The sequence below is a fragment of the Episyrphus balteatus genome, chromosome 2 (assembly GCF_945859705.1).
Source record: "Episyrphus balteatus chromosome 2, idEpiBalt1.1, whole genome shotgun sequence".
Classification (NCBI taxonomy): Eukaryota; Metazoa; Arthropoda; class Insecta; order Diptera; family Syrphidae; genus Episyrphus; species Episyrphus balteatus.
The window spans coordinates 12,360,380-12,386,692 of NC_079135.1; the positions used below are offsets into that span (position 1 = coordinate 12,360,380).

The window sequence follows — 26,313 nt, forward strand, 5'->3', positions numbered from 1 at the left end:
CCAAATCAACACATAAGCTAGTTTTGTTATAATTTTTCACATCAAAAATGATCTCATTTGTTAACATTGCATTTTTGCCATTTAATTTTAAAAAATTTCATCGAAATTATCTCTCAATCTAGCCCTTTGTATATAAAATATATAGTACTATCATGAAGTGAAATTTTTTAGTTTGTTAGCTACCTGAGTGGTCGCGAGGGTGCTTACATCGAATTTAATAATGAGAGTAAGGAGATGAGATATACATTTCTGTTTGAAATTTGACAAAGTTTTTAGTTCGTTCGCTCGCTTACTTTTTTGGTGGCTCTGCTTTTTTTCATGATAGTTTTATATACAAAGATCTAGTCGAAACGAGCAATTCACATTAAAATCGCAGCGTGAAGAAATTGTTATATTTTTTATTTGTCTGAATACATTCATCATAATTACAACATTTTGGCATCACTTCCATTTTCTATCTGTCATATTTGTTTGGCGCGAAATTTCATACAAAAATCAAAAAAGGTGGCCGCTGCTATTGCATCAAGCTTCTTCAAACAAAAAACTATTCTTCAAAACAGAAGAAGTATTTCAATAATTTATCTATAAAACCTACTAAAACTTTTGAAAAATGGCTCGCCGTGACTACGCTCAAGATAAAGGTAAACAAATCATTCCCATCAACATAAATTTTGCCATTCAAAAACGTTATTATTTCTCTTTCAGAATCCATCAAAACATTCCTTGGTGAATTTTGTAAAACTGAAGACGATGGCAAGAAAATATTTGTCTATGCTAACCAATTAGTTAAAATTGCACACAGAGAACAGGTAAAATATATTAAATAGTTTGTTAAAAGAATCATTTAAATGAAAATTCAAAAAAGGTCCTCATCACCATTGACTTGGATCACTTGCAAGAATTCAACGATGGATTGGCTGAAGCTGTTATCGAAAACAGTCGACGCTATGCTTCCATGTTCTCTGATGTCATTATGGAAATTCTTCCAAACTATAAAGAAAGGGAAGTCCATGCCAAAGATGCCCTCGATGTGTACATTGAACATCGTTTGTTAATGGAATCACGGAACCGAAATCAAATGGAAATGCGTGATGAAAGGAATCGTTTTCCTTCCGAGTTAATGAAGAGATTGTAAGTATTTTCATTTTTTTTTTTTTTATATATATATAGGGTGTCCCACAGTCACCGCCCCAAATGAAAACCATGGATTCCTGAGGTCATTTTAAGTCGAAAAACTTCAGATGTAATTTTCTCGTTTTCGTCCCGTTTTCTAGTTACCACGGTTTTTATGATTTTTGTTCTCTTTTCCCTTATCTAGCTTTATCTTTGCCAAACTACGTTTGATTTGAAAATTTTTTTTTACAACCAATCAAGAATTTACTACAGTTTAAGTTTGTCTTAAAACTTTTTTTTGTGTGGACAACCGTTTCTCCACAATTTTGCATCAAACACAATTTTCTTCGTTTTTTAAGTTGTTTTTTACACTTTCATATCATTTAAGTCAAAAAACACGTTAATGAGTATTATTTTTTTGTGCTTTTTATTAAAACCCAGTTTATTTTCATAAAAAAAATAAGTTTTATTTCATAAAAAAGACTACTGAAAGTAATTAAAAAAAATAAAACTGAGTGAATTAAAAAAAAAATAATTTTTAAATACAAAATTAATTTAAATGAATTAAAACTTCTTCTGAGCTTTATCTATTTGTTCTTTTCTTAACCACAATAGCTCAGAAAAAGTTTATAATTCATTTAAATTAATTTTTTATTTAAAAATTACTTTTTTTTTTAATTAATTGTTTATTTATTTTTTAATTACTTTCAGTAGTTTTTTTTATGCAATAAAACTTATTTTTTTATGGAAATAAACTGGGCTTAAATAAAAAGCACAAAAAATTAATTCTCATTAACGTGTTTTTTTGACTTAAATGATATGAAAATGTAAAAAACAACTTAAAAAACGAAGAAAATTGTGTTTGATGCAAAATTGTGGAGAAACGGTTGTCCGCAGAAAAAAAAGTTTTGAGACAAACTTAAACCATTGAATAATTACAAATAGAAGTGGACACCCAGGGAAACTTACGCTGTAAAGTTGCTGTCGCTAATATCGTGCGTTGAATTAAAAAATCCAACAAATCCAACAATCCAAAAGCAAAGCCAACAATCCAGAAGCAAATCCAGCAACCCAAAATCAAATCCTAAACAGCTTATACATATAGATAAATGTTTTCCTATTTCAAAAAGTGGAGATAGCCTAGAGGATAAGGTGAATGTCTGTTAAGTTAACCTGCCTAGGTTCGAATCTGACGGGAAATTGAGGTTGTTTTTTTTTTGTACATTACTAAAATAAAAATTAATTAAATTTCTCAAAAAAAATCTTCGCAAAAAAAAAAAAACAATATCAAATTTTACCGGTATTCGAACCTAGGCCAGTAGGAATAAAAGGCATCGTCCTTGTTCTCTAGACTAATATAACTTTTCAATATACGAAAACTTATATCAATATAAGCTCTTTGATATGTATAATAACACGGTGTTACAAAAATGAGGTTTTAAAATATACGCGGGCGAAGACCTATCAGGTTTTGTAGAGCTAGTCGCACTGAATACGAAACGGTATTTGAAAATCCCCTAACACCCCCAAAATCTGGAGTTACGGGCAAAAAACGGTTTTTTGGACCTTCACCCATTGAAAAAATTCTAGCTTCGACAATTTTTTACCCATTTTCGATTTTTTTACAGTTTCTGATAGAAGATAAATATACCTTTTCAACAATGTATAAAACATGTAACTCGGTTAAACCACTTAGAATTTTTAAGATGTCAAAGTTCAAAAATTCAATTTTTTTTGTCATTTGCCGAACTTCGGCATCAATTTAAAGTATATGTTTTCAAAACAACATGCTATTTAAAAAATATATTCTAAAACTATATCTATTTCCCAATTGATCGAGGTATTTTTTATGAAAATCACTTCAAAATTGGCTTAGAAAAAAAAATTTTTCGATTTCAACCCAGATACAGAAATTCGAACTTTTAGGTATAGAACAAAAATGTTGTTTTGGCACGTAGTAGGATAAGTTGGGCGCCAGGATTTGGTGAAGGGTTTTTGTAGAGGAGCTCAATACAAACATTTTTTTCTTTGGGAGGGGGGTCTATCTCCCCCCGTTTAGGTGGGAGGGGCATTTTTCTAAAAAAAAATTATCAAAATAAAAAAAATTATTAAAAAACAACGGCAACACTTACAGTAATAAATGATACCATTTTCAAAAGGCAAAATTGTGCATTTGATTCTAATTTTTAAATCAATATAATATAACTAATAGTTTTTGAAATAATCGATTTCAAAGTTAAAAATAGGGGAAAAAAATTTTTTAAAACTCATTTTATACTACTTTTGTCCAGACTGTGAATTTTAGTAAAAAAAATTTCTCACACAGAAAACTGCCCCAATTGATTCCTTATCGAACCGTGAAAACTATATGTTTCTATGTCTTCTAGTTTTTGGAAAAATTGAAAAATTATTTTATCAGATTTTTCTTTTTTCAAAATATTTTTTGTTTTTATTTGTTTTTATTTTTCAATTTTATCAAAAACTAGAAGACATAGAAACATATAGTTTTCACTGTTCGATAAGGAATTAATTAAGGCAGTTTTCTGTCTAAGTAATTTATTTACTAAAATTCACAGTCTGGACAAAAATAGTATAAAATGAGTTTTAAAAAATTTTGTTCCCCTATTTTTAACTTTGAAATCGATTATTTCAAAAACTATTGGTAATATTATATTGATTTAAAAATTAGAATCAAATGCACAATTTTGCCTTTTGGAAATGGTATCATTTATTACTGTAAGTGTTGCCGTTGTTTTTTTATAATTTTTTTTATTTTGATAATTTTTTTTTAGAAAAATGCCCCTCCCACCTAAACGGGGGGAGATAGACCCCCCTCCCAAAGAAAAAAATGTTTGTATTGAGCTCCTCTACAAAAACCCTTCACCAAATCCTGGCGCCCAACTTATCCTACTACGTGCCAAAACAACATTTTTGTTCTATACCTAAAAGTTCGAATTTCTGTATCTGGGTTGAAATCGAAAAATTTTTTTTTTCTAAGCCAATTTTGAAGTGATTTTCATAAAAAATACCTCGATCAATTGGGAAATAGATATAGTTTTAGAATATATTTTTTAAATAGCATGTTGTTTTGAAAACATATACTTTAAATTGATGCCGAAGTTCGGCAAATGACAAAAAAAATTGAATTTTTGAACTTTGACATCTTATAAATTCTAAGTGGTTTAACCGAGTTACATGTTTTATACATTGTTAAAAAGGTATATTTATCTTCTATCAGAAACTGTAAAAAAATCGAAAATGGGTAAAAAATTGTCGAAGCTAGAATTTTTTCAATGGGTGAAGGTCCAAAAAACCGTTTTTTTGCCCGTAACTCCAGATTTTGGGGGTGTTAGGGGATTTTCAAATACCGTTTCGTATTCAGTGCGACTAGCTCTACAAAACCTGATAGGTCTCCACCCGCGTATATTTTGAGTGTTACACCGTGTAATAATTATTAATTTTTTTATGAAGGTTTAAAAAAATTATTAGTTAAGACTCAACTCAAAAATACATAATAGTTGAGGCGCAAACATGTAGTTCATCTATCTTCCGGTACTCTTGTAGTTGCAGAGTAATCTGCGGTGTCACTTCTATTTGTAATTATTCAATGCTTAAACTGTAACAAATTCTTGATTGGCTGTAAAAAAAATCTTTCAAATCAAACGTAGTTTGGCAAAGATAATGCCAGTTAAAGGACAAGAGAGCAAAAATCATAAAAACCGTGGTAACTCGAAAACGGGACGAAAACGAGAAAATTACCTCTTAAGTTTTTCGACTTAAAATGACCTCAGGAATCCATGGTTTTCATTTGGGCGGTGACTGTGGGACACCCTGTATAGGGTGTCCGGTAAAGGATGGATAAGCCTGCAATGGCTAATAGCTATACTTATGACTGTTCTAAAATCAAATTTAGTACCTATCTTTTAAATTTCATCATCTTAAGTTTTCGTTCACCACAACTACGAAATGAATTTTATAAATTTCCATTTTTTATAATTTCTTACAATACATAATTGACTACGTATCTAGAGTATTTAGGAAGTTATTGGCACAAAAAAGCAAAAAAGGCGTATTAATTTAATGAATTCATTTTAATGTATTACCTTAATTTTTTCACATTAACTGTCACAAAAAATGCATGAATTCCATCGGTTTTTTTCTTAAGTCATATTTCAAAATAATTCTTTTAATACATTACCATTAAAAAAAGGTTAAAAACTGCTTAGTAGTGGTTCTTAAAAAAAATTTTAACTTTTCTAAATGCAAAGTAGAAAAAATATTTGTTAATATGTCAATTACCAGTTTAAAACATACAAAATAAGAACTGGCTTACAATACTTACTATTAATAAAATTGCATTTAACAAATTTTGAATATTTTTCGTAAAAAAATTAGATAGGGAATTCCACACAAATTCGAAACCGTACCAACATTTTTAATGAGGTTGCATTGGGCTAACGCCACCAAAAATCTCAATGTTTAATTAAACCGAGATCATAAAGATGTTTAAAGTTAAGAAAAAGCTTTCCCATGCTTCAAATAAGCAAACAAATTTATATTTTTCTACTTTGCATTTAAAAAAACAAAAAAACAAAAATATGTTTTTTTAAGAACCAACAGTTTTACACATTTTTCAATGATAATCTAGGTATTAAAAGAATTATTTTGAAATATGACTTAAAGAAAAAACCGATGGAATTCATGCATTTGTGACGGGGTAATTGCATGAAAAAGTGGACACGAATTTTGAACAAATTATGCAGACTTTTTTACTTTTTCCAATCGCAAATTACTATGTATTCGCAAACGGCAACTATTTATGCAAGTTGCGAGAAATGATTCTTTATTATATCCCTTATGGCTAGAAATTAAATTCAGGGAGTATAATTAATCTAAAAGCATTTTTAAAGCATTAGTTTGCCAATTAAGAAAAATTTCACTTGAATGTGACAGAAAAACAAGCCATCAGAAAACAAGATGAATCAAATAAATTAACATCTAAGCAAGCTTCGTTACACAATAGGTATTCGATTTTAAAATTACTTTTAGAAAATGCATTTATTCTTTACTTTTGCAACCACAAATCGCAGGTAACATGAGTTACCAAAATTATGTAACGTGAGTTACCTAAATATTTGCATATTTTTCCTCGAAATATTGAACAAATGTTTGGTGTTGTCACTAATTTTAAAAGCTTGTAAGAGATCATACTGTCGAACTCTTAAAACTCGTGTCCGATTTTTGTAACGTGAGTTACCAACAGACTTTTAGTTCTGCCAAGCAAATGCTTAAAATAAAGAAAAATATTTTAGGTACTTAATTTTGAAAGTAATAGTTATTCTAAATTCATGGACAGTATTTTCGTACCAATTTATATTAAAATTGACAAAAAAAAAAAAAATCTATCTATGTATTGGAAATTTTTGTGAATGTAACGTGAGTTACCATGGAATTGCCCTCAAGATTAACCAAGGGAATAAAATTGTGCAACGGGGCAGTTTGTTTTGAATATTGACTTATTGATGATCTCGTTTTAAAGAAAAATTGAGATTTTCGGCCCCGTTGGCCTTATCAAAAATGATGGTACGTTTTCGAATTTGTGTTGAATTCCCAATCTTATTGGGCTATATAACAGTCAATATTTTTTATATGCAATTTTATGAAAAGTCAACATGTGAGCCATCTTTATTTTATCTTTTAAACTGGTAATTGCCAAATTAGCAAACAAATAATTTTTTTCAAAAAAGTTACAATTTTTTTTATAGCCACTATTAAATTGTTATAACATTTTTTTAATTGTATATATTAGAAAAAATTATTAGGGGTATTCATGCAACGGTGTAAACTCGCGGTTAACCAGGTAAAATAAAAATTCTGGTAAACAAACTATCAAAACAATACAAAATGTTGACAAAGTTACCACTTTACCACGTTTACCAGAGTTTACATCGTTTCATGAATACCCCTATTGTAAAATATGATTTAAAAAAAATGATGGAATCCAGGCATTTCTGGCTGCAGTGTGAAAAAACTTTAGATAAATACAGGAAAATTAATTTATTAATTTAATAGGCTTTTTTTTGCATTTCTGTACCAATAACTTTCTAATAGCTCTAGATACGATAAAAACTATTACCATTCTCAAATTCGCTTTAGACGTTCCTAAAGATTTTTTTTTTACCACAAGTGTTTAAAATATCTCATACAATTTACATTTGCATCGAAAAAAACAAATTTCAAACTTTTTTTAAAGAAAAGGTAAATAGTTATGAAAACTTTTTAATTCTTATGTAGTGAGCCAATTATTGTAGAAAATTATAAAAAAAAGAAATTTATAAAATTTATTCATTCGTGGTTGTGATTTAAGATGATTTAACTTAAAGTACACTGAACGAAAAGAAGCTAATATTTTCAAAACTGGTTGCGATAGAAATTTTTTTTTTATTTGACAAAGTATAGCTATCAGATATTTCAGGCTTGTCCATTCCTTACCGTACACCCTGTATAAGTCCTCTCACAAGGAATTAACTCAAATTATTCTTTCGATTAAAGCGAAGTGGGTTTCAAGCCACTTTCCACCGAAAAAACCTCTTCAATTCGTGAAATCAAAGCCGAACAGATTGGTAAACTTGTCACTGTGCGTGGTATTGTTACCAGATGTACTGAAGTCAAGCCCATGATGGTCGTGGCTACTTACACCTGCGATCGTTGCGGTTCTGAAACATATCAGCCAGTTAATTCGTTGACTTTTATGCCAGTTCAGGATTGTCCTTCAGATGATTGTCGTGTGAACAAAGCCGGTGGTCGATTATATCTCCAGACGAGAGGTTCCAAATTTATTAAATTCCAGGAACTAAAAATCCAAGAACACAGCGATCAAGTCCCAGTGGGACATATTCCCCGCACTTTAACCATCATGTGTCGGGGAGATGTCACTAGACAAGCTCAGCCTGGTGACCATGTTTGCATTTCGGGTACATTTTTACCTCTAATGCGCTCCGGATTCAAACAGCTTGTTTCTGGTCTTTTATCGGAGACATTCTTGGATGCTTATGTAAGAATTGAGATCCCATTTTGAGGTAAAACCCAACTAACTCCTCAACTTTTTTCAGCGTATAATTTGTATCAATAAAAACACTGACGTCACAGAGCAGGACGCAGAGCTCTCCGCTGATGAATTGGCTGAGCTAGCTCAAGATGACTTCTATGAACGATTGGCCACCAGTTTGGCCCCCGAAATCTACGGTCATTTGGATGTTAAAAAAGCCTTACTCCTTCTTCTTGTTGGAGGAGTTGATAAGCGACCAGATGGCATGAAGATTCGTGGTAATATCAATATCTGCCTGATGGGAGATCCTGGTGTTGCTAAATCTCAGCTTCTGGGTTATATCAGTCGATTGGCTATTCGCAGTCAATATACAACTGGTCGTGGTTCTTCTGGAGTCGGTTTAACTGCTGCTGTAATGAAGGATCCTCTAACTGGAGAAATGACGCTAGAAGGTGGCGCTTTGGTGTTGGCCGATCAAGGTGTATGCTGCATTGACGAGTTCGACAAAATGGCTGACAATGATCGTACAGCCATTCATGAGGTTATGGAACAGCAGACTATATCAATTGCCAAGGCAGGAATCATGACAACGCTCAATGCGAGAGTGTCTATTCTTGCAGCTGCTAATCCTGCTTTTGGTCGATATAATCCACGTCGTACAGTTGAGCAGAATATTCAATTGCCAGCTGCTCTTTTGTCTCGGTTTGACTTGCTTTGGTTGATTCAGGATAAGCCTGACCGGGAGAATGATTTGCGTCTGGCAAAACATATTACTTTCGTCCACAGTCATGGAAAGCAGCCACCGAGCAAGGTTAAGTCGCTGGACATGAATCTTATGAGACGTTATATCAATTTGTGCAAACGCATGAACCCTACCATTCCTGACGAATTGACTGAGTACATTGTTGGAGCCTATGTTGAACTTAGAAGGGAGGCTAGAAATCGTAAGGATATGACATTCACCTCTGCCAGAAATTTGTTGGGAATTTTACGTCTGTCGACTGCATTGGCTCGACTTCGTTTGGCCGACACTGTTGAGAAAGATGATGTTGCAGAAGCATTGCGTTTGTTGGAAATGTCAAAGGATTCGCTGAATCAAATCCATGAACATCAAAAGGGACAGTAAGTTTTGTTATCTTCAAAATGCCATTTCATTTTTGTCTAATTTGTGTTTATATTCATTTAGCCTTCCAAATACATCGGATAAAATCTTCTACATCGTTCGTGAATTGGCTGGTTCGAGCAAGACTGTTAGAATTTCGGATGTCATGGATCGTTGCACAACAAAGGGATTCAAACCTGATCAAGTTGATAAATGTATTGAAGATTATGAGGAATTGAATGTCTGGCAAGTTAATATGGGACGAACTAAGCTAACATTTATGTAGGATTCTCTTGAATTATCCTAAGTTTTTTCATGTTTTTATACATTTTTTACTGTTAGTTCCAAGTCATGTTTTCATTATATTTTTTTTAAATAAATAAAAAGTTTTAGTACAAATTAATGGTTCTTACAAGCTTTTGAAAATCTTTGATTGTTTACTTGAAAGTTTGTTTTCTGTTTTGAATTTAGATAAGAACATTCCAGAGGGACACCATAATGAAGAAAGTTGATTTTGTTGCAAAGTTATCCAACTATCAGTGAGTTAGCATTTTTAATCTATAATAGACAGGCGCCCTAAGGATTCTACGGTGGTCAAATTTAATCCATTGAGTTCATAAAAGCAAATCTGCAGCTGTAAAGCAAAATAGAGTTTCCATTTGTGTCCTTAATTGAATCATTTATTTTCAAAACATGATAAGTCCATGATTTCAAATTTTTCAGGAGAAGAAAAAAAGTTCTATTTTCTTTTGTTAAGTGTAGCAAAATGTATAAAAAATATATTTTGTAGAACTTTTACCTAGCTACAGAATATCGTTTGGTATTTACTTTTTGGACCGATTGTTTAAAAGATAAAAAATAAAAACGATTTTGGACTTATCATACTTTGAAAATAAACGAATGTGAAATTAGTTTTAAAATGAATATACAATTTTTTTAAAGCGTCAGTCTATCAAACAATTGCATTTGGGAATAGAATATAATGTTGCGAGTAGTTATTTTACTTGAGATTTTGAGTCAGTAGTCAGCTTCTCTATGTGAAGTCAATTACTCATAAAAAAGTTGCTGTTTATTTTCAAAAGATGATAAGTCCGGGTTTTTATGATGTTTTGACAGTAAAAATTTTTTTCGCTTAGCTGTAAAATCGAATATAGACTGAGTAGATGCTTCATATTTTGAAGGCAGGTGTGGTTATCCCCCAAGAGCATATTCAGTTAAAAAAAACGAATTTTGAAAAAAAGTGGACTTATCATGTTTTGAAAATAAACGATTAAATTATGAAAGTGGACTAAGTCACTCCTAAAAACGCCAGTAAATAAACTTCTTTTTTGCTCCTCTAGTGATTTCATAAAAGAAATATAATTAAATCGTTATAAGAAAATTATTATGTAAGTTTTTCTAAACAATGCAAAAAGTGACTAAGTCCACTTTCATAATCATGGCCACATTTATGCAGCCAAGTACTATATTTAAAAATTTATCCGACTTTGTAGAACTATTGGTCTTTGTTTGTAAGAACGAATACTTAACAAGTCAGATTTTACTCTTAATTAAGTTCAGTTCTTTTTTGCAATTTTGCTGCAGGTTTGTTTTTATGAACTCTAAGAGACATTTTCGGTTTATAAATGTTATTCCAGATAACAATACTCTGTCCAAAAAATTGTAAGAGCCAATACAGCCGAACATTTAGCGTGTCCACCAGGAAAATGTAAATACAAAATAAATTTGTGATTTTTTTTTACCTAAATGCATACGCATAGGCTTGTTCACTCTCATATCTGTAAATCAAAACTTGTGTCATGCTCTGGTCCGCCTCCAAATGTTAGTTTAATTTACTTGGATTAAAATAATTCAGTAACCAGACCTCCAGAAAACTTTTGGTTTTCTGTTATGAATAGAGCTTAAAAAGACATTTCTTTTGATATCTTACTCGATGAATTCGGAGGAAATTTTTTAAAATGAATTTTTTTCAGAAAGGGGTTAACCTTGATTTTTTCTCAAAAATCTGAAAAAAAAAATAAACTTGTAATTTTTTTAACGGAATGCATAGGCCTGTTTGCTGTGAACCAAAACTTGTTTCGAAACTTTGATCAAAAAATATCGGCTTCGAGATATAAGGAAGAGAAAGAAAAAAAATCTTTAGTTGGAAATATCTCAGGAACCAAACCTCGAAGAAACTTTTGGTTTTCAGTTATGAATAGAGTTTAAAAAGACCTTTATTTTGATGTCTCCACTTGACGAGTTTGGAGGAAATTTTCTTAAAATGCATTTTTTTCGGCAAGGCGTTAACCTTGATTTTTTGTCAAAAATCAAAACAAAAAATAAAAAATTTATATAATTTTTGTTACTTAAATGAATAGCCCTGTTCACTATGATATACAGATACTCATATCTGTAAAATAAAACTTGTTTCGAGACTTTGATCCGCATATATCTGCCTCCGAATGTAGTAAAAAAATATAATTATAGGAATTTTGTAGTGACCTCTTCAAAAAGTGTAAATGTGAAAAAACTTTGATGCAGGCTCCAGGAAAAAAATATATTTGGATGCAAATAACTTAGCTACCAGACCTCCAAGAAACTTCGAAAAATTTAAAAGAAAAAAGCCACTTCTTGTTAATTACGACCAAATTAGTTACTTAATATATTTGTCCATAAAAATAATATGTAAATCTTGTACATTTATATTACAATTACAAAAAAGAAAAAAAAGTAAACAAGTACCAGCACGCTGAAACTTAAACTTTTTTTTATAATAAGTGTTGGTTTTTTAAAATGTTTTTAATTGCTTTTGCAAGCACATTGAGACATTGTATGTATGCTAAACTGCATTTATAACCACTACGACAACAACCTGGAATACATTTTTATCTAAAAATCACATTTGCAAGCAATGTTTTCCAATTTAATTCAACTTTCGCTTGCTGTCCCCGAATGTCGGTCCCGCTTCTCTGAGAGAGTATTGTTTACTTTGTTTGGTCTCTCTTATTCAAGTTATTTACAATGCTGGCTGGGGGCATGCAATCTTTCAATTCACTGTGATGAGCACCATTATTTTTGACATTGTTTGTTTATAGAACTCAGGGTTTCAAAATAGTGTACCATAGTTTTTATGTTTTGTGTGTGGGAGGTTGTATATTTAGTGCAGTATTAATGATCTCACATTCAGATCATCAATTTTTATCAATCAATTCGCTTGGAATCTGCAACCAAAAAATTTAAAAAAATTATTCGAGCCGCAGCAATTAATTCCATGTCCACGTTTTTGTATTTTAAATTTTCCATCATTTTCTTCTTCCTCACATGAATGTGTGGTGACTCGTTTAACAGTAATCATAGGTTTATATTTGTATCGATAGCGATTGTATGGTTAAAAAAAAATAATTACGCTAATTTTCCTTATGATTAGTAAAAAAACAATAATCGCTCTTGCGCCGAAGCGGACAGCAATCGCCAGGTGCGTTTAATGCTAATATACTGGACCAAAGCACGAACACAAATCAGAAAACCAAAAGCCATGATTAACCACCACAGCCAGGAGTTTTCGTGTGAAGCGAGATCGGTGGAGTGCTTTACAATCAATGTCCATTTAGCCAATGAAAGGCCAAAACCCGAAAGCGCTCCATATCGGGCGGCAATTGTGTGACAAAAACAAGTTAGCATCAAGAATCCAATCCAATTGAAAAGGAAAGCTACCATGAATGCTGCTACAAAGATTATGTCTGTTCCCAGCAGACTGTGATCACTTGTGAGATTCTCGGCATCGGATGTGTCGATTGCAATGAATGTCAGAGCTGGCTGGGTGCCGGTACTGGTTGTTCGGGTTTGGGTGAGTTGGTGATGTGGTGGCGGTGGTGGAGGTGGTGGCATTGCTAAATGGGCGGTCAGAGAAGGTGGCAGCTCGCCATTCAAGGATTTCTCCATTTGAACTTCTTCGTATGTGGGTAATTTGCTATGGGGGATTTCATGCAGATCTGAACTTGAGAGCTCGTACGGTGGCGGAGCACTGAAATCAGCTTTCGGTGGTGGAAGTTCATCCATGTTCGGCTGTCTATTTGCCATAGTGATGATCTGTAGCTGATGGATCGTGATTACTTCTGAAAAAGATTAAAAAAATTAATTAATACAATTGTATTTTTAAGATAAAATTAAATTACAACAAACTTTATGTAAAAATAAGAACGTAGACCCCCAGGACTAAATAAATAACATACAATTGTGAAGAGAATAGTTGACTAAATGAATTGTTGATATCGTTTTGCAAATCACACTTCACGTGTTAATGATAAGATAACGCAATACAATGAGTTTACTGTACTCTGGGTTGGGTAGACCAAGACCAACCGATGAGTAACAAAGCCACTCACTAGCTTATCGATGTGAAACCAAATAATTATTAATGCTTGTTAATAAATTTGAGTACGGGCATTTTTGTGAAATGTATATCGATGGGATGACTCATTTTAAAATAAACAGAAAAGGAAACCAATTGTTTCAATTTCAAATGAATGACGATTATTTACACTGAATTGTTTGAAAAGCGTGTTGAATTGTTTTAAATTAGATAAAACATTCTACAGTCAAGAAAGTCAATACTTGAAGACAGATATTTTGTACTTATCATTTATTTTAGAATACACGAAATGGATACAATGAAATACAATATTTTATTTTGAGTAAATAATAAACAAAAAATCTTTTGCAACATTTCGCCAGAATTTAATTGATTTTGTTTATTTTTCTTTTTTTTTATACTTTTGCTTTTTAAAGAAGTTGAAACTAAGTTTGATTGAAAACTATTTATTAGTTTGGACTAGTTATGACACATTATAGAATACTGTTGCAAAAACAAACACAAGAACTGAATAAAAAAAAAATAATTAAAAAATATAAATAATATTATGTAGGTTTTCGCGACATAATAATTTTTGTAGCATTTTTCATACTTGCTGTGATGCCACCTGAATAAGTCAATTTAAATTGAAGATTATCAATAAGGGCCCCATGTATCCTGTATTTGGAAGATAAATTCTGTGCTTCATAATATAACTTTAAAACCTGTCGTAATTTTGGGAAGCAAGATTATTGAATGTAAACTCCAATTTATTGTTTAAAAAAAAATAGTATCTCATTAATATATGTATATCAACATGACTAAAAACAATAGTCTCATCTTATTGAAGTATCTAGGTAGGGTTAATTTTTAGCTTTGAGATAAAAACACTTTTCGGTAAAGCAAATCAAGTTAAATTATGATTTGAAAAATTCTGTTTCCGTAAGAGTCAATATCCAAACAACATGTAGAAAAATTGGAAAACAAACTGTCCTAGCTGTACAAAAAATTTTCGATTCCGTCTATATTGACGTTATTTGAAAAGCAATTATTTGGAAACACATACATAGATGGTTTTTAGCTGCAATTACACTGGTCTACAAAATTAAATTTTTTTTTTGTGCGGACACTAAAATATACTTTTCTAAAGGTTTTCGGTGTTCTGAACTCGAATACGAAGTCAAAATATCCAATCAGCTCCCGTTTTTTGAAATATTACCATTAGAAAATGCAAAAAAAACGTTTTTTACCACTTTTTATGTTACGCCTTAATTTTGAAGAAATTTTTTTAGACCTCTTTAAAAAGAATGAAAAATCTTTTTTATATATTTATCTTAAAATGAAGTGTGTTTGGCTTAATTTATCAAAAAGAAGATGAAAACGTGATGTCTGTTTGATACATTACAATAAGCCAAAAAACTGACGATATCTCGAACTTTTACTGAAAATACTTAAAAAGATTTTGAAAGAAGGAAAATACTTCTTAAAGAAACCGTTATAATTTATATTAAAAAAAGATGTCTTCACATAAAAGCATAACCTCAAAAGTAGTCAAAAACGTTTTTTTTGCATCTTCTAACGGTAATATTTCAAAAACGGGAGCTGATAGGATATTTCTGACTTCAGATTCGAGTTCTGCAAATCAAAACCCTATAGAAAAGTATATCCTAGTCTCGGCACCAAAAACCTTGTAGACTTGTGTTATTGTTAATTGTATAAACTAAACCTTATATCCGTGTTAAAACCTGCTCGTTGTGCAGATGGACGCATAACCAAACAAACACACAAATTGAAAGGCATCATGACGAGAATCACATCGTTAAGTGGTTTGTTTTGGCAAAATGCGAATAAATATTTTACTGATTAATGCATTTAGATTCTTAAATGACTTCAAGCTTAGTAACTAATTTCCATTCATTTGAATAGGTTTTTAATTAAAAAGAAAACAAATTAAAACTACTGGGGTTCAGTTTCTGTGAATTGTTTAAATAACCACAAAAGAAATTAACTTGAATTTTTATTTATTTTTGTATACCAATGTCAGGGCTAGCCTATTAGCACTACCAATATTAAATATTAGATGATTGTGTGTACTTTTATGGGAATGCCCAGCTGTGGTTTCTTGATTTATTTGTTTTCTCTGTCTTCATGAAACCTTTGAAATGAAAAGTGGTTGAGCAATTGCTTTCTTCGTAGAAACCGGTATTAATTGCCTTAATCACTTGTGACTTTGTGTAGTATTTAAAAAATCTTAACATTGCATGTTATTCTTGTTTATGCACCCTTCCACCCACATACTTTGCTTTGTCATCAATAGATAATCAAAGCTATCTAGTATACCTACGTGATTAAAACTGCAAACCTTTTTTTTCTAAGAAATCAACGAACTTCCTAGTCAACATTTTTTTCAAATAAACAAAAGCCCTATAAAATTGCCACCTAACTAGCTTCTAACTACACAGATACATTCATAAAAAAAAAAATTAAAAATAATAAAGCGTGCAAAGCAACAGCTTGATTGTTTTTATTTATAAAATTTTAAAACAAATATGTTATCGACAACAATTAATATTCCTCACACAAAACCGTTAATTGCAAGACCAGCTTAATTTGTATTCAAATAGAAAGTCGTCAAAAGTAGTTTGCTTGGGTATCATTACATAAATTAATCGTTTTTATATTCATACAAATAATACATAAATGCACACAAGGGTTATGAGGAATCTTTATAACGACAACGTCAACAACGACTACGCCGACGAAGATGGCGATAATGTTTGATTAAAAAAACGTCCAAATGAATTGAAAACATGCGACTTTGACGACGAACTTGTTTTTATATATTTTCCCAGCCGATGTGTGTACACAAACTTATTGTATCTATTGTGATGAAATTTTTTGTATAAAAATAAGTCCGTCACAAGCACACCAATTTATTGAGATCGACTCTCTTGATTATCTCAATTTAACAGGGTCGAACCCAGGGAGGGGCGGTTTGGGTGTTGAAACTCCCCGAAATTTTTTGTTTTAAAGAAAAAAACAACATTGATTTCCTGCTAAAATTCCCAAACCTTAGGACTTATATAGTAGATATTGTTTTTTGATTTCGCTATGTGAACGTGGATTGATTAATGGGTCCTGGATGAAAACAAATTGGGCCATATTCATAGTCATATTTTAAAAGCGATTCTAACTTAGACTGGAGTCTAAAGTTATTACCCAGGTTAGAAGCAGCTTTTTTCCATAGAAAAATTATTTAGAAGTGGGTGTAAATTGTCTATGAATGTAGATATACTAGTTACAGATTACGAAAGAACTATAAATATGGCCCATTGAAAACTGATGGATTTAAGCCATTTTTTTACTAACAAAATACAAATGTAGGTTTATTGTCAGCCAATTTTTTTTTCTTTACAACTAACTAAACTAAGTGATTTTTTACAAAAAAGAATGCGATCCTAGTTATTGCGTAGATATATGAGAGAAATTTAGATATATAGTTATATTTCACAAATTTTCTGTGCGACAAGTCGTTCTCGAGAAACTAAGCTGACGTCACAACTTTTTTCAGATTTGTTTTCCCAATGACCGAACTACTTTAAGTAAAATGATTTGGAAGCATATTTGCTGTAGTTACGGAAATTGCAATGGGTAGTACACACATAATCGCAAAACAGAGGAACCGAGACAATTATGAAGGTAATCCGTAAGGGTATCTTCGTCTGTCGGTCTATGTTTCGTTTTTGGACCATTAATATAGTTAAAAAATTGACAAAGCTCGGTTTACTCGTTGAGTCGTTCTGGTGGTCGAGTCACATGTCCCCAACACCTTAAGACACCGCCGCTCGCACTAGTTCCGAATTAAGTTGGGAACAATCACTTTGCTTTTCAAGCGACGATATGTTCCCCGAAAAAACATATTCAGTCCTATTGTGAGTTTCACGTGAACAAGATTCCACCCGGAAAATTTAAATTTCACTTTTCCTCTATTTTGAAAACTACTCGTATTTTTTTTTGTTAATATGCGAGGTAAGTAGCTCACTTAAATTTTGGTGAAAAAAAAACTTGCAACAGCTTTTTAAATTCCGGGCTAATTAATATGTAATACAAATAAAATGCACGACTGGGTCGCACGAACTTGCTCTTAGAGTTAAAGTTGCTTAAATTTTTAAGACTTTTTATATACAAATTTGGAAAATGTAGGTACCTACTATATGTATATGTAGGTACAAAAACAAAACAAAAATTTTTTTAAAAATTAAATTCGTTTTTTATAAAAATAAAATAATATCTGAAATCAAATTGCCCTCCAAAACAAGTATGCAGTTTTGATTGATATATGAAGATGCATTTTTAGAAAAAAAAATTTTCAAAATCGTTAGAGCCATTTTAAAAAAAAAATTAATTTTTTATAAATAATTTTTTGGAAAAAAGTTTTAAAATAAAATTGGTATGCCATTTTATAGAAATCACTAATTAACATCTAAAAACAAAATTTTAAAAAAATTCAATATCCCGTTTTCGAAAACTTGATTTTTCAAAAAAAAAATTTCAAAATTTTTTAAAAATCTAAAAATTATTTTTTTCAAATTTTATTTTTGGCTTATATTACAATTATATAAATGTGTTCTACACAAAAAGTTTCGTTGAAATCGAATAAACAGTTTCGGAGATAATCGGATTTGAAAAAAAAAACTGTTCTATGGCAGGTACCGTTAATAATGATTTTCAAAAAATTTTTTTTTTTATTAGAAGTTAGACCTTGTCTTTAAACTTACATTTGAATTTTTTAAACAAAATCGTTGGAGCCGTTTTTGAGCAATTTCAATTTTACTAAAATCGGTATATGACAAGTACCGTTATTTTTGGTCCAAAAAAATTAATTCCAAAAACCCCTCTGGAGAGTTGCCAAATAATGCTACATACCAAGTTTGACATCAATTGGTCCATCCGTTTAGGCTGTAGCTTTGTTTACAGACAGACAGACAGACTGACTTACTGACAGACAGACGAACTTCCGGGACCCACTTTTTTGGCATTCTCTATCATCGTAATGTCATGGAAAAATGCTATCTCAACTTTTTTTTTCTGTACGAATGCATAACTTGATATAAATAGTACCTAACCTATATCGCAAGTAAAAAATGGTTAATTTTTTTAAACCCCCTCCCGAAATTTTTGTCTGCGTTCGCCTCTGCTCTCGATTATCTCAATTTTAATAATTGTAAATAAACAAAAGCTTTTTTGTTGTCTTTTCGTTTTAGTTAGGTTAACTTTTTTAATTTTCAAGATAAAATCTTTTTTAATCGTGAAAACAAGTTCGCAAGCACTTAAATAAAAAGTGAATTAGACAGACTCTGACGTCAGAGATTCAGGTTTGGCCACAAAACAAGCATAGATATGACTCGCTCTTCTCGGTGCTAATCAAATTCATAATGTAAATAAATATTGAATTGAAAAAGGTATTTGCAGCGCAATTAGAAGATTCTTTACAAAATCATCTTCAGGAAGGCATTGATTTGATAAAAAAGAAAAAAAAAAAACGATTTTCCAGACCTTTGGCAATGTTTTCGTTTTCAAGGCTTTGTTTTCCCCATAAAGAGACAAAAAAATTCAACCTTCGATTGAGCAATTAATTAACTCAAATATTCTTATCGATACAAAATGGCAAACGCATTGATTTAGTTAAGATTTTTTTCATTTTCATGGTACAATAAAAGAAAATTAAATAAAATAAAATAGACAAAATCCAACTGGATTCTAGGAATGGGTGAAAATATAGAAAAATTTATAAATGAAAACATGTAATAATAAAAGAGGGAGTAGGTAGTTAGCGCACCTTTTAAAGGCCTTTCACTGATGTAACTGGTTTTCCTTGGGAACTTCCAACTTTTTTTACACACAACTTTACACCGGAATTGGACTTGATTCGAGTGATTTTTTTGATTTGAAAATTTTCTGAGATTCACTTTGGCAAACTTTAATACAAAAGATTTTCCAGCGTATTTGTCTCGTTCTCGTCACCAAATTTTTTCTTTCTTTGGTTGCAGCTGAGACTTTTTTTTTCTTTTGATAAATTTCTATCTTTCTGTGGGGTCGTCGTCGTCTTCGTCGTCGTCGCTCACTTCAGTCTGTTTTGTGGCAAATCGATATGAAAACACACATACATGCATATATTATGATGAATTTTTATAGGAAAAGGGAGGGTTTGATTCATAAACAAAAAATACCAAGACTGGAAACTCGGCGGTCAACTGACGTTTGCCTACAAGCTGCGAGGTATGGTGAATGTCGTGAACCTATCGCTGTGTTCGTGTCCGCTGTGTGGTGAATGTCGTGAATCTATAAATGTGTGCCTGTTAACGTCATTTACCAACGTGGTGGCTTTCACATATATTCACAGACAGCACTGTATTTTTTGTTTATGGTTTGATTTGTGTTTGTATTTTATTTTGATGATTTATGAAGTGTCAAATGTAGTTTAGCTAGTGGTTGATAGAGTTTTTGTGTCGAAAAGAAGACGATGGCTGTATTCAAAGGAAAATAAATAAATTAAGGGCCCAAACACAATAGCCAATTTTTTTTTTGTAAATATATACAAAAGAAAGCTTTCGTGATTTTTGAAGTTCGCGGCGGCGTTGGGGTATGAAAATTTACTTTTGAATTGAAAAAGAAATGTCAAAGGGATTAGCAAGTAGCACCATCTAGTGCTTATAATTGTAAAACGGTTTTTGTATGGTATGAACCTACTTGGTGAATTTCTGTGAGTGAGAAGTATAACTTCAATCGTAACACTTTTTTTCTTAAAAAATCGTACATTTTCTTATCAAAGTTTTTGTTCTCTAGGTTTATAGACTAGTATGCAGGATACTTTTTGCAAAAAATAATTAAATTACAAAAGTAAAAAATTATTTTTTCCCACAAGAGCCATTGGTTTTCGAAAAACAAGACAAAAAATGCTTTTGAAGCCAAGGTTCAGCAGGAAAAACAATCATAAAATGAATTTGCAAATTTTTATTTTTCTCCCGCTAGGTTGGGACGAATAAAAAATAGGGGTATTCACGATCCGATGCAACTGGTCTTGTATCATTGCAAAAGTGCAAAAGTGTAAAATCTTACAACACTACAACAACAAAATATACGGATTAAAATTTTACAACAGTCTTATGCACTTTTGCTATACCCTAGACCATTGACTTAATATATATGGACTGCTAGAAGCATATTCAGGTTGGTTCCACTTCTTTCTTCGCGATACTAGCGCCCTAAAAAAAAGCGGAGAATAAGTGCAACATTTTTGACCAAGTGCGAAAGGAACAAATATAGAAAAACAGAGAAAGCACTACCTTTTAACGACAGATGTCATTCACTAAAAGTTTCCTCTTTTCGCCGTCTTATACTATGTTTCCACCTACGCTAAATCCGAGATTTAGCTAAGTAGATTTAGAATAAATCTCGAGATTTATTTTAAATCTACTTAGCTCAACCTCAGATTTGGGTCCAGCTACCCTAATACTATGTTTCCACCTAGCCTAAATCCGAGATTTAGCTAAGTAGATTTAGAATAAATCTCGAGATTTATTTTAAATCTACTTCAATAAATCTCAAATTTGGGTTCAGCTTCCCTAAATCTAAAGTTTTCACCTAATTTCAATACGAGATTAATACTACGTTTCCACCTACCCTAATTCTGAGATTAAGCTAAGTAGATTTAGCATATATCTCGAGTTTTATTGTAAATCTCGGATTGAAAGTTTGTGAAAATCTTAGATTCAGGGTAGCTGAACCCAAATCTGAGATTTAGCGAAGTAGATTTATAATAAATCTAGAGATTTATTCTAAATCTACTTAGCTAAATCTCGGATTTAGCGTAGGTGGAAACATAGTATAAGAATAAAACTCGAGATTTATTCTAAATCTACTTAGCTAAATCTCGAATTTAGGATAGGTGGAAACGTAGTATAAATCTAAGTTTTCACCTACTTTCAATCCAAGATTTAGAACAAAACTCGAGATTTACGCTAAATCTACTTAGCTAAATCTCGGATTCAGGGTAGGTGGAAACGTAGTATAAGGTTATACCGCTAGTAGAGCTAGAAAGATGTGGAATCATTTTTTTTTTCAATTTTTGTATGGAAAAGTCAAACGACTAGCAGTCCATATACAGTAGGTCAATGCCCTAGACCTATTGCAAAATAAAAATACAATAGAGCAGCGTTACCACTTGCAGAAAAAAAGTCGAAGTAGATTTGAAGAAAAAATGGAAGTAAATTGAGAAAAATCGAAGTAGATTTCAAAATATTCTTTTTTTTATACAAATCCATATAAAAAAAATAATTCTATTAAATGTAGGTATTTAAGTTAAATAATTTAATTAGCAAAAACAACTAAAACCAAAAATTTTAATTCTTTCAAACCCCATATTTTCGGTACAAACACATTTCTACAAATTATTTTATAACAATTTTTAGTCAAATATTTGGTTTTCTGAAAAAAGGAGTAGATTTGGCTCATATTTTGATCATTTGAAGTAGATTTGAACAGATGTTTTAAAATGAAGTAGATTTCGATATTTTTGTGATGGTGCGAAGTAGGAAGTAGATTTAAATTTTTTTTGAAAAAAAGAAGTAGATCTACTTCAATTGAAGTAAAGTGGTATCACTGCAATAGAGTAAAATTATTTTTGACAGATGGCAGCTCACCGTCGCGTCGCCCATGATAAACAGTTTGTCTTTTTTATTCTGTTTATTATGGTTGTCGGCTTGTCGGTACTCATGTCCCGTAATTTAGTTTCTTTTGATGTAAAATAATTTGTGAAAATTAATTAACCCGAACAAAACAAAGAATTAAATTATAAAAAATGGAAAAAAAGAAGAAGCAACAGTGGAGGAACAACCCTGTTAAAAAAAAAAAACATCATGTATTTCATTCATGCTTCAATATTTACTATAGATAAGAAAAGAGGCGTTCACAATCTATTGTAAAAAAAAAAATTTTTTACATTTTTACTAGGCCTGTTGCACCAGATCGTGAATACCCCTAATGTGTAGTTGGAAACGAAACGTGTGTAATTTTCTGACTGAATCTGCGCACAACTCGGTTGAAATTGTTAAATAAATTTTAGCTCGCTAAATTTTTATATAATTTCTAACTGCACATTTTTGTATGGTGGTCTTATGTTTCCAACTTTAATAAGTTTTTACATAACATAATTCTCCCTGTCGATTTATGTGCTCCCTAGTTTCTGCTACATGTACTACTTCGAAAAATCTGTAAGATATTGCCCACTAGAGGTCTCTGTTTTAAACCGGAAGTAAGTTTTTTTTTATGACAAATTATGTTTTCTTTTCAGCATTTTTAAATTACATTAAATTTTTATGATATGTTAAATATATACATAAATATAAATATTATTTGGAGAAAATTAAAATGATGCAATAGAATTGAATAAAATTCACATTAAAATAGATTCAAATTGTGAAAAAAAGTTTTTATTGATATTGAGCTCGGTGGGCACACAACTTTGTGATTTCAATTATCTCAATCAATCCTCTTCTTAATAAAACCTCCGAAAAATATGTTCAACAAATTCCCAGAATATCATTCCTTTTCCGTTTTAATTTTGTTCTCTATTTTTTTTAAATGATGAAAAAGTTGAAAGGGAGCAAAATTTCACTAACCTTTTTGATTGGGTGCTCTTCTCTCGAACACATTTCCCCAGAAATTTTCATTCAAAATAGGTTTGGATACTTTTTGTTGATTGAATCCTTCAAAATCAACACAGCTATAAGTTGAACAAGGTCACAGCATTTATCAAGCTCAACTCTCTATTAACCTAAAAAAAAAAAAAACGGTGGACAAAACTTCTGTCACCAATTATACTCCTTGCTATGTTTCCCTGAATATATTTATTCCGATATTTGCTGTGCGATCTTGAATAGGGTCGTCTTTGAGGGTCAGAACGTTACCATATTTAAGAGCTTTTTTGCGATACCTGAGTTATTATGACGAATCGCTAGAATCAATAGCGTAAAATTTTAAACGATTAAGTAAAATGCTAAAGCGTTTTTAGTAAGTTACTAAGCCAAAAAGCATACGGATTTTTAACTTAGTAACTTACTAAATGGCTTAAGCAACTTAATAAATCGTTTATAATTTTGCGCTAATGTTATTGAGCGATTTAGCGTTTTAAAAATGATTACCTCATTTTCTTTAATTTGAATTGCGGGCAGATTTTCGTATTTTTCTAATCGGAATACCACGATATTGTTTCCCAAATCGACTCGCGAGTCGTTATAGGGCCCTAAAATTCATTCAACTACTGAAGCCAACTCCATTTCAAATCTTTAAGTATTTTATTTTTGAATCCCATCATCAAGCTCGCGCTCATTTCCAAAATGAGCATTCTAAAGAAACAAGGTTGCTGATATAAAAATAGCACCACCCACCTGCCACCCAGAAGTCCACAAAGTAAACAAGAAAACAATTTAGATTTAAAAAAAATTGTTTTTTTCATTTTTATTCATTGCGCACAAATATAATCTTTAGTTCTTTAAAATAAAAGTACACAACTCTATCATTAACGGGAATAAATCTACTTAGCATCCTTCTTGGTGTCAACCTTACCACCACGAATCCTACCGGTACGACGGGCAGCAATAAGACCAACCTTTCTACCGGCTGAAGTTCCCCTCTTAACAGTCGAAGCCTTACCAATATGTTGATGGTTACCACCTCCGTGAGGATGTTCAACAGGGTTCATGGCAACACCACGTACCTTTGGCCAGCTGTTCCTCTTCACCTTGTATTTGTGGTAAGCACGACCAGCCTTCAATATGGGCTTATCGATACGACCACCACCAGCAACAATACCAACCATGGCACGGTTAGCAGATGGAACAACCTTCTTGGCTCCTGAAGGCAGCTTGACACGGGTCTTCCTTGTGTCTGGATTGTGGGCAATGACTGTGGCGTAATTGCCAGAGGTACGGGCCAAACGGCCACGATCACCGGTCTTCTCTTCCAAGTTGCAGATGATTGTACCTTCGGGCATTTGGGACAAAGGCATGACATTGCCGATTTGGAGGGTGGCTTTGCGTCCGCAGTAGACGAACTGGCCAGTGTGCATACCCTCGGGGGCAATGAACATTTCCTTGCGGACCTTGTAGCGGTAAGGATCACGGAAGTGAACAACTGCTAATGGAGCACCACGACCTGGATCGTGAATGATTTCCTAAGATAGAATTGAATGTATAAAGAAGACATTCCATTTGGAAAGGTGTTCGAACTTACTTTAACTACACCCCTGATGTAGCCATGACGTTCAGCAAAATCCAAAGGCCTAAGTTTGGCGGCTCCCTTGCGTCTCTTAACGTGGGCCTTGAAGACGGACCCAGCTCCCTTACGTTGTGCACGAATAACGCGACCCATTATTGGCTTTTAAGATCTGTTATAATAGAAAAGAACAAAAACACAAAATCAAATCAGTTGTCATTCACAAAATACAGACACAATGGGTTAGAAGAAATAAATTCATTTTAGAGGGTAAATTTCATAGGAATTTAAAAAATATCTATTTGTATTTATTAAGAATGATGTTAGCATATTAATAAAAATTATTTCAAGCATGGATGATTGGAATATTCTTGAATTTTTTGAGATTATTTTTTTAACACAACACGTACCGAAAGCCTTTTGAAAAAGAAAAGAAAGAGAGGGTAGAAAAAACAAGAAAAATGCAAAATGTCAGTTTTTGTGACAGTTGTACCAACTTACAGATTAGATAATAAAAAAAAAGATTGAGATGTTGGTCAGGGATGTTAAACTTCCGATTGGATTGTAAATAATGAATGCATTCAGCAGAAAATAAAAATTTTCATTTCCGTTTTGATTATAATTTTCGTTTTTTTTTGGGAAAATTAACAAAATAAAAATATTTTTAGTGTATGCAATGCGAGGAACTTTTCTCGTCGTATTTAAGTTTTTAATAAACTTTTTATACAAATTAATTGCGATAGGTAGAAAATAAAATGTTTGCTTTTTACTATAAAGCCGACAAACAATTTTGGTTCTATAAAGCTTTACAGATGCAATAATTGTTGCTTCTGTAAAGCATTATAGAAGCAAAATTGTTAGTAGAGGGTAGTACGCTGATCGGAATAAATTTCAGCGGATATTTTTTTTCTTCGCTTATTTTACGTCCGCTTAATTATAACAAATAAAAAATGTGAAGTCAGAAACGAATGTATGATTTTCTAGCTGAATCTGTGCACAAACTCACCTAAAATACCTATACAAATTTTAGCTCGGCTGAATTTTTAATATAATTTTGTTTGGAAAGTGAAAAAGTGAAAGTCTGAAAATGTTCCATCTTATTTTGTGCTTACAAAATTGATGCAGAAAGCTTTAGATCTCGATAAAAAAAATAGTTTATTCATTCCACAAAAAAAAACTTTCCGGAGAGAAAAATAGAATTTTGGCTTTTGTAATTTTGCAAAAGAGTGGGTAATGTAATAAAGCATTAAAAATTTTCCAAACGTGTATTTTGTTAAGATTTTTAGGACCATTCAGTAACTTTTATCTTTTGAAATCGGAGGTTGAGCTGAGGTTAAGCACAGGTTCAAGAGGTCCATTTATTTTAAAACACACTAAAGCCAGAACTATAAAGGCTTGGCCACACCGGAGGGTACGCGGTAGAGGTACAGGTTACGGTACGGG

At 31.8% G+C, this 26,313-nt stretch overlaps 3 protein-coding genes across 7 annotated transcripts; 1 reads left to right on the forward strand and 2 right to left on the reverse strand.

Annotated features, from left to right (window-relative positions):
* The first annotated feature begins 464 nt into the window (after nt 1-464).
* Nucleotides 465-9,666, forward strand: LOC129908554 (DNA replication licensing factor Mcm7). The gene is made up of 6 exons (XM_055985146.1): nt 465-641; nt 706-809; nt 866-1,131; nt 7,666-8,167; nt 8,226-9,283; nt 9,348-9,666. The coding sequence occupies exons 1-6, from the start codon at nt 611-613 to the stop codon at nt 9,547-9,549; spliced, it is 2,163 nt and encodes a 720-aa protein (XP_055841121.1). The 5' UTR covers nt 465-610; the 3' UTR covers nt 9,550-9,666.
* Nucleotides 9,667-11,873: 2,207 nt separating this feature from the next.
* On the reverse strand, nt 11,874-19,736 carry LOC129908558 (NEDD4 family-interacting protein 1). Of its 5 annotated transcripts, none has more exons than XM_055985150.1 (2): nt 19,436-19,736; nt 11,874-13,360 (listed from the first exon to the last, which is right to left on the reverse strand). In XM_055985150.1, exon 2 carries the CDS (start codon nt 13,323-13,325, stop codon nt 12,669-12,671), a length of 657 nt encoding a protein of 218 aa, XP_055841125.1. In that variant the 5' UTR covers nt 13,326-13,360; nt 19,436-19,736; the 3' UTR covers nt 11,874-12,668. The 5 variants fall into 5 exon arrangements, with proteins under 5 accessions (XP_055841125.1, XP_055841129.1, XP_055841128.1 ...); XM_055985154.1 differs by lacking the exon at nt 19,436-19,736 and adding an exon at nt 19,399-19,417; XM_055985153.1 differs by lacking the exon at nt 19,436-19,736 and adding an exon at nt 13,478-13,632.
* Nucleotides 19,737-24,143: 4,407 nt separating this feature from the next.
* Nucleotides 24,144-25,380, reverse strand: LOC129908557 (60S ribosomal protein L8). The gene is made up of 3 exons (XM_055985149.1): nt 25,281-25,380; nt 24,889-25,042; nt 24,144-24,829 (listed from the first exon to the last, which is right to left on the reverse strand). Exons 2-3 carry the CDS (start codon nt 25,024-25,026, stop codon nt 24,191-24,193), a joined length of 777 nt encoding a protein of 258 aa, XP_055841124.1. The 5' UTR covers nt 25,027-25,042; nt 25,281-25,380; the 3' UTR covers nt 24,144-24,190.
* Between the last annotated feature and the right edge of the window lie 933 nt (nt 25,381-26,313).

Bases quoted from the DNA above. Each gene is read 5' to 3' on its own strand.
- LOC129908554 (XM_055985146.1), top strand. From the start codon at position 611: ATGGCTCGCCGTGACTACGCTCAAGATAAAG. The intron at 810-865 runs GTAAAATATATT...AATTCAAAAAAG, and splicing joins AAATTGCACACAGAGAACAG to GTCCTCATCACCATTGACTT. The intron at 8,168-8,225 runs GTAAGAATTGAG...AACTTTTTTCAG, and splicing joins AGACATTCTTGGATGCTTAT to CGTATAATTTGTATCAATAA.
- LOC129908558 (XM_055985150.1), bottom strand. From the start codon at position 13,325: ATGGCAAATAGACAGCCGAACATGGATGAACTTCCACCACCGAAAGCT.
- LOC129908557 (XM_055985149.1), bottom strand. From the start codon at position 25,026: ATGGGTCGCGTTATTCGTGCACAACGTAAGGGAGCTGGGTCCGTCTTC. The intron at 24,830-24,888 runs GTAAGTTCGAAC...ATTCTATCTTAG, and splicing joins ACATCAGGGGTGTAGTTAAA to GAAATCATTCACGATCCAGG.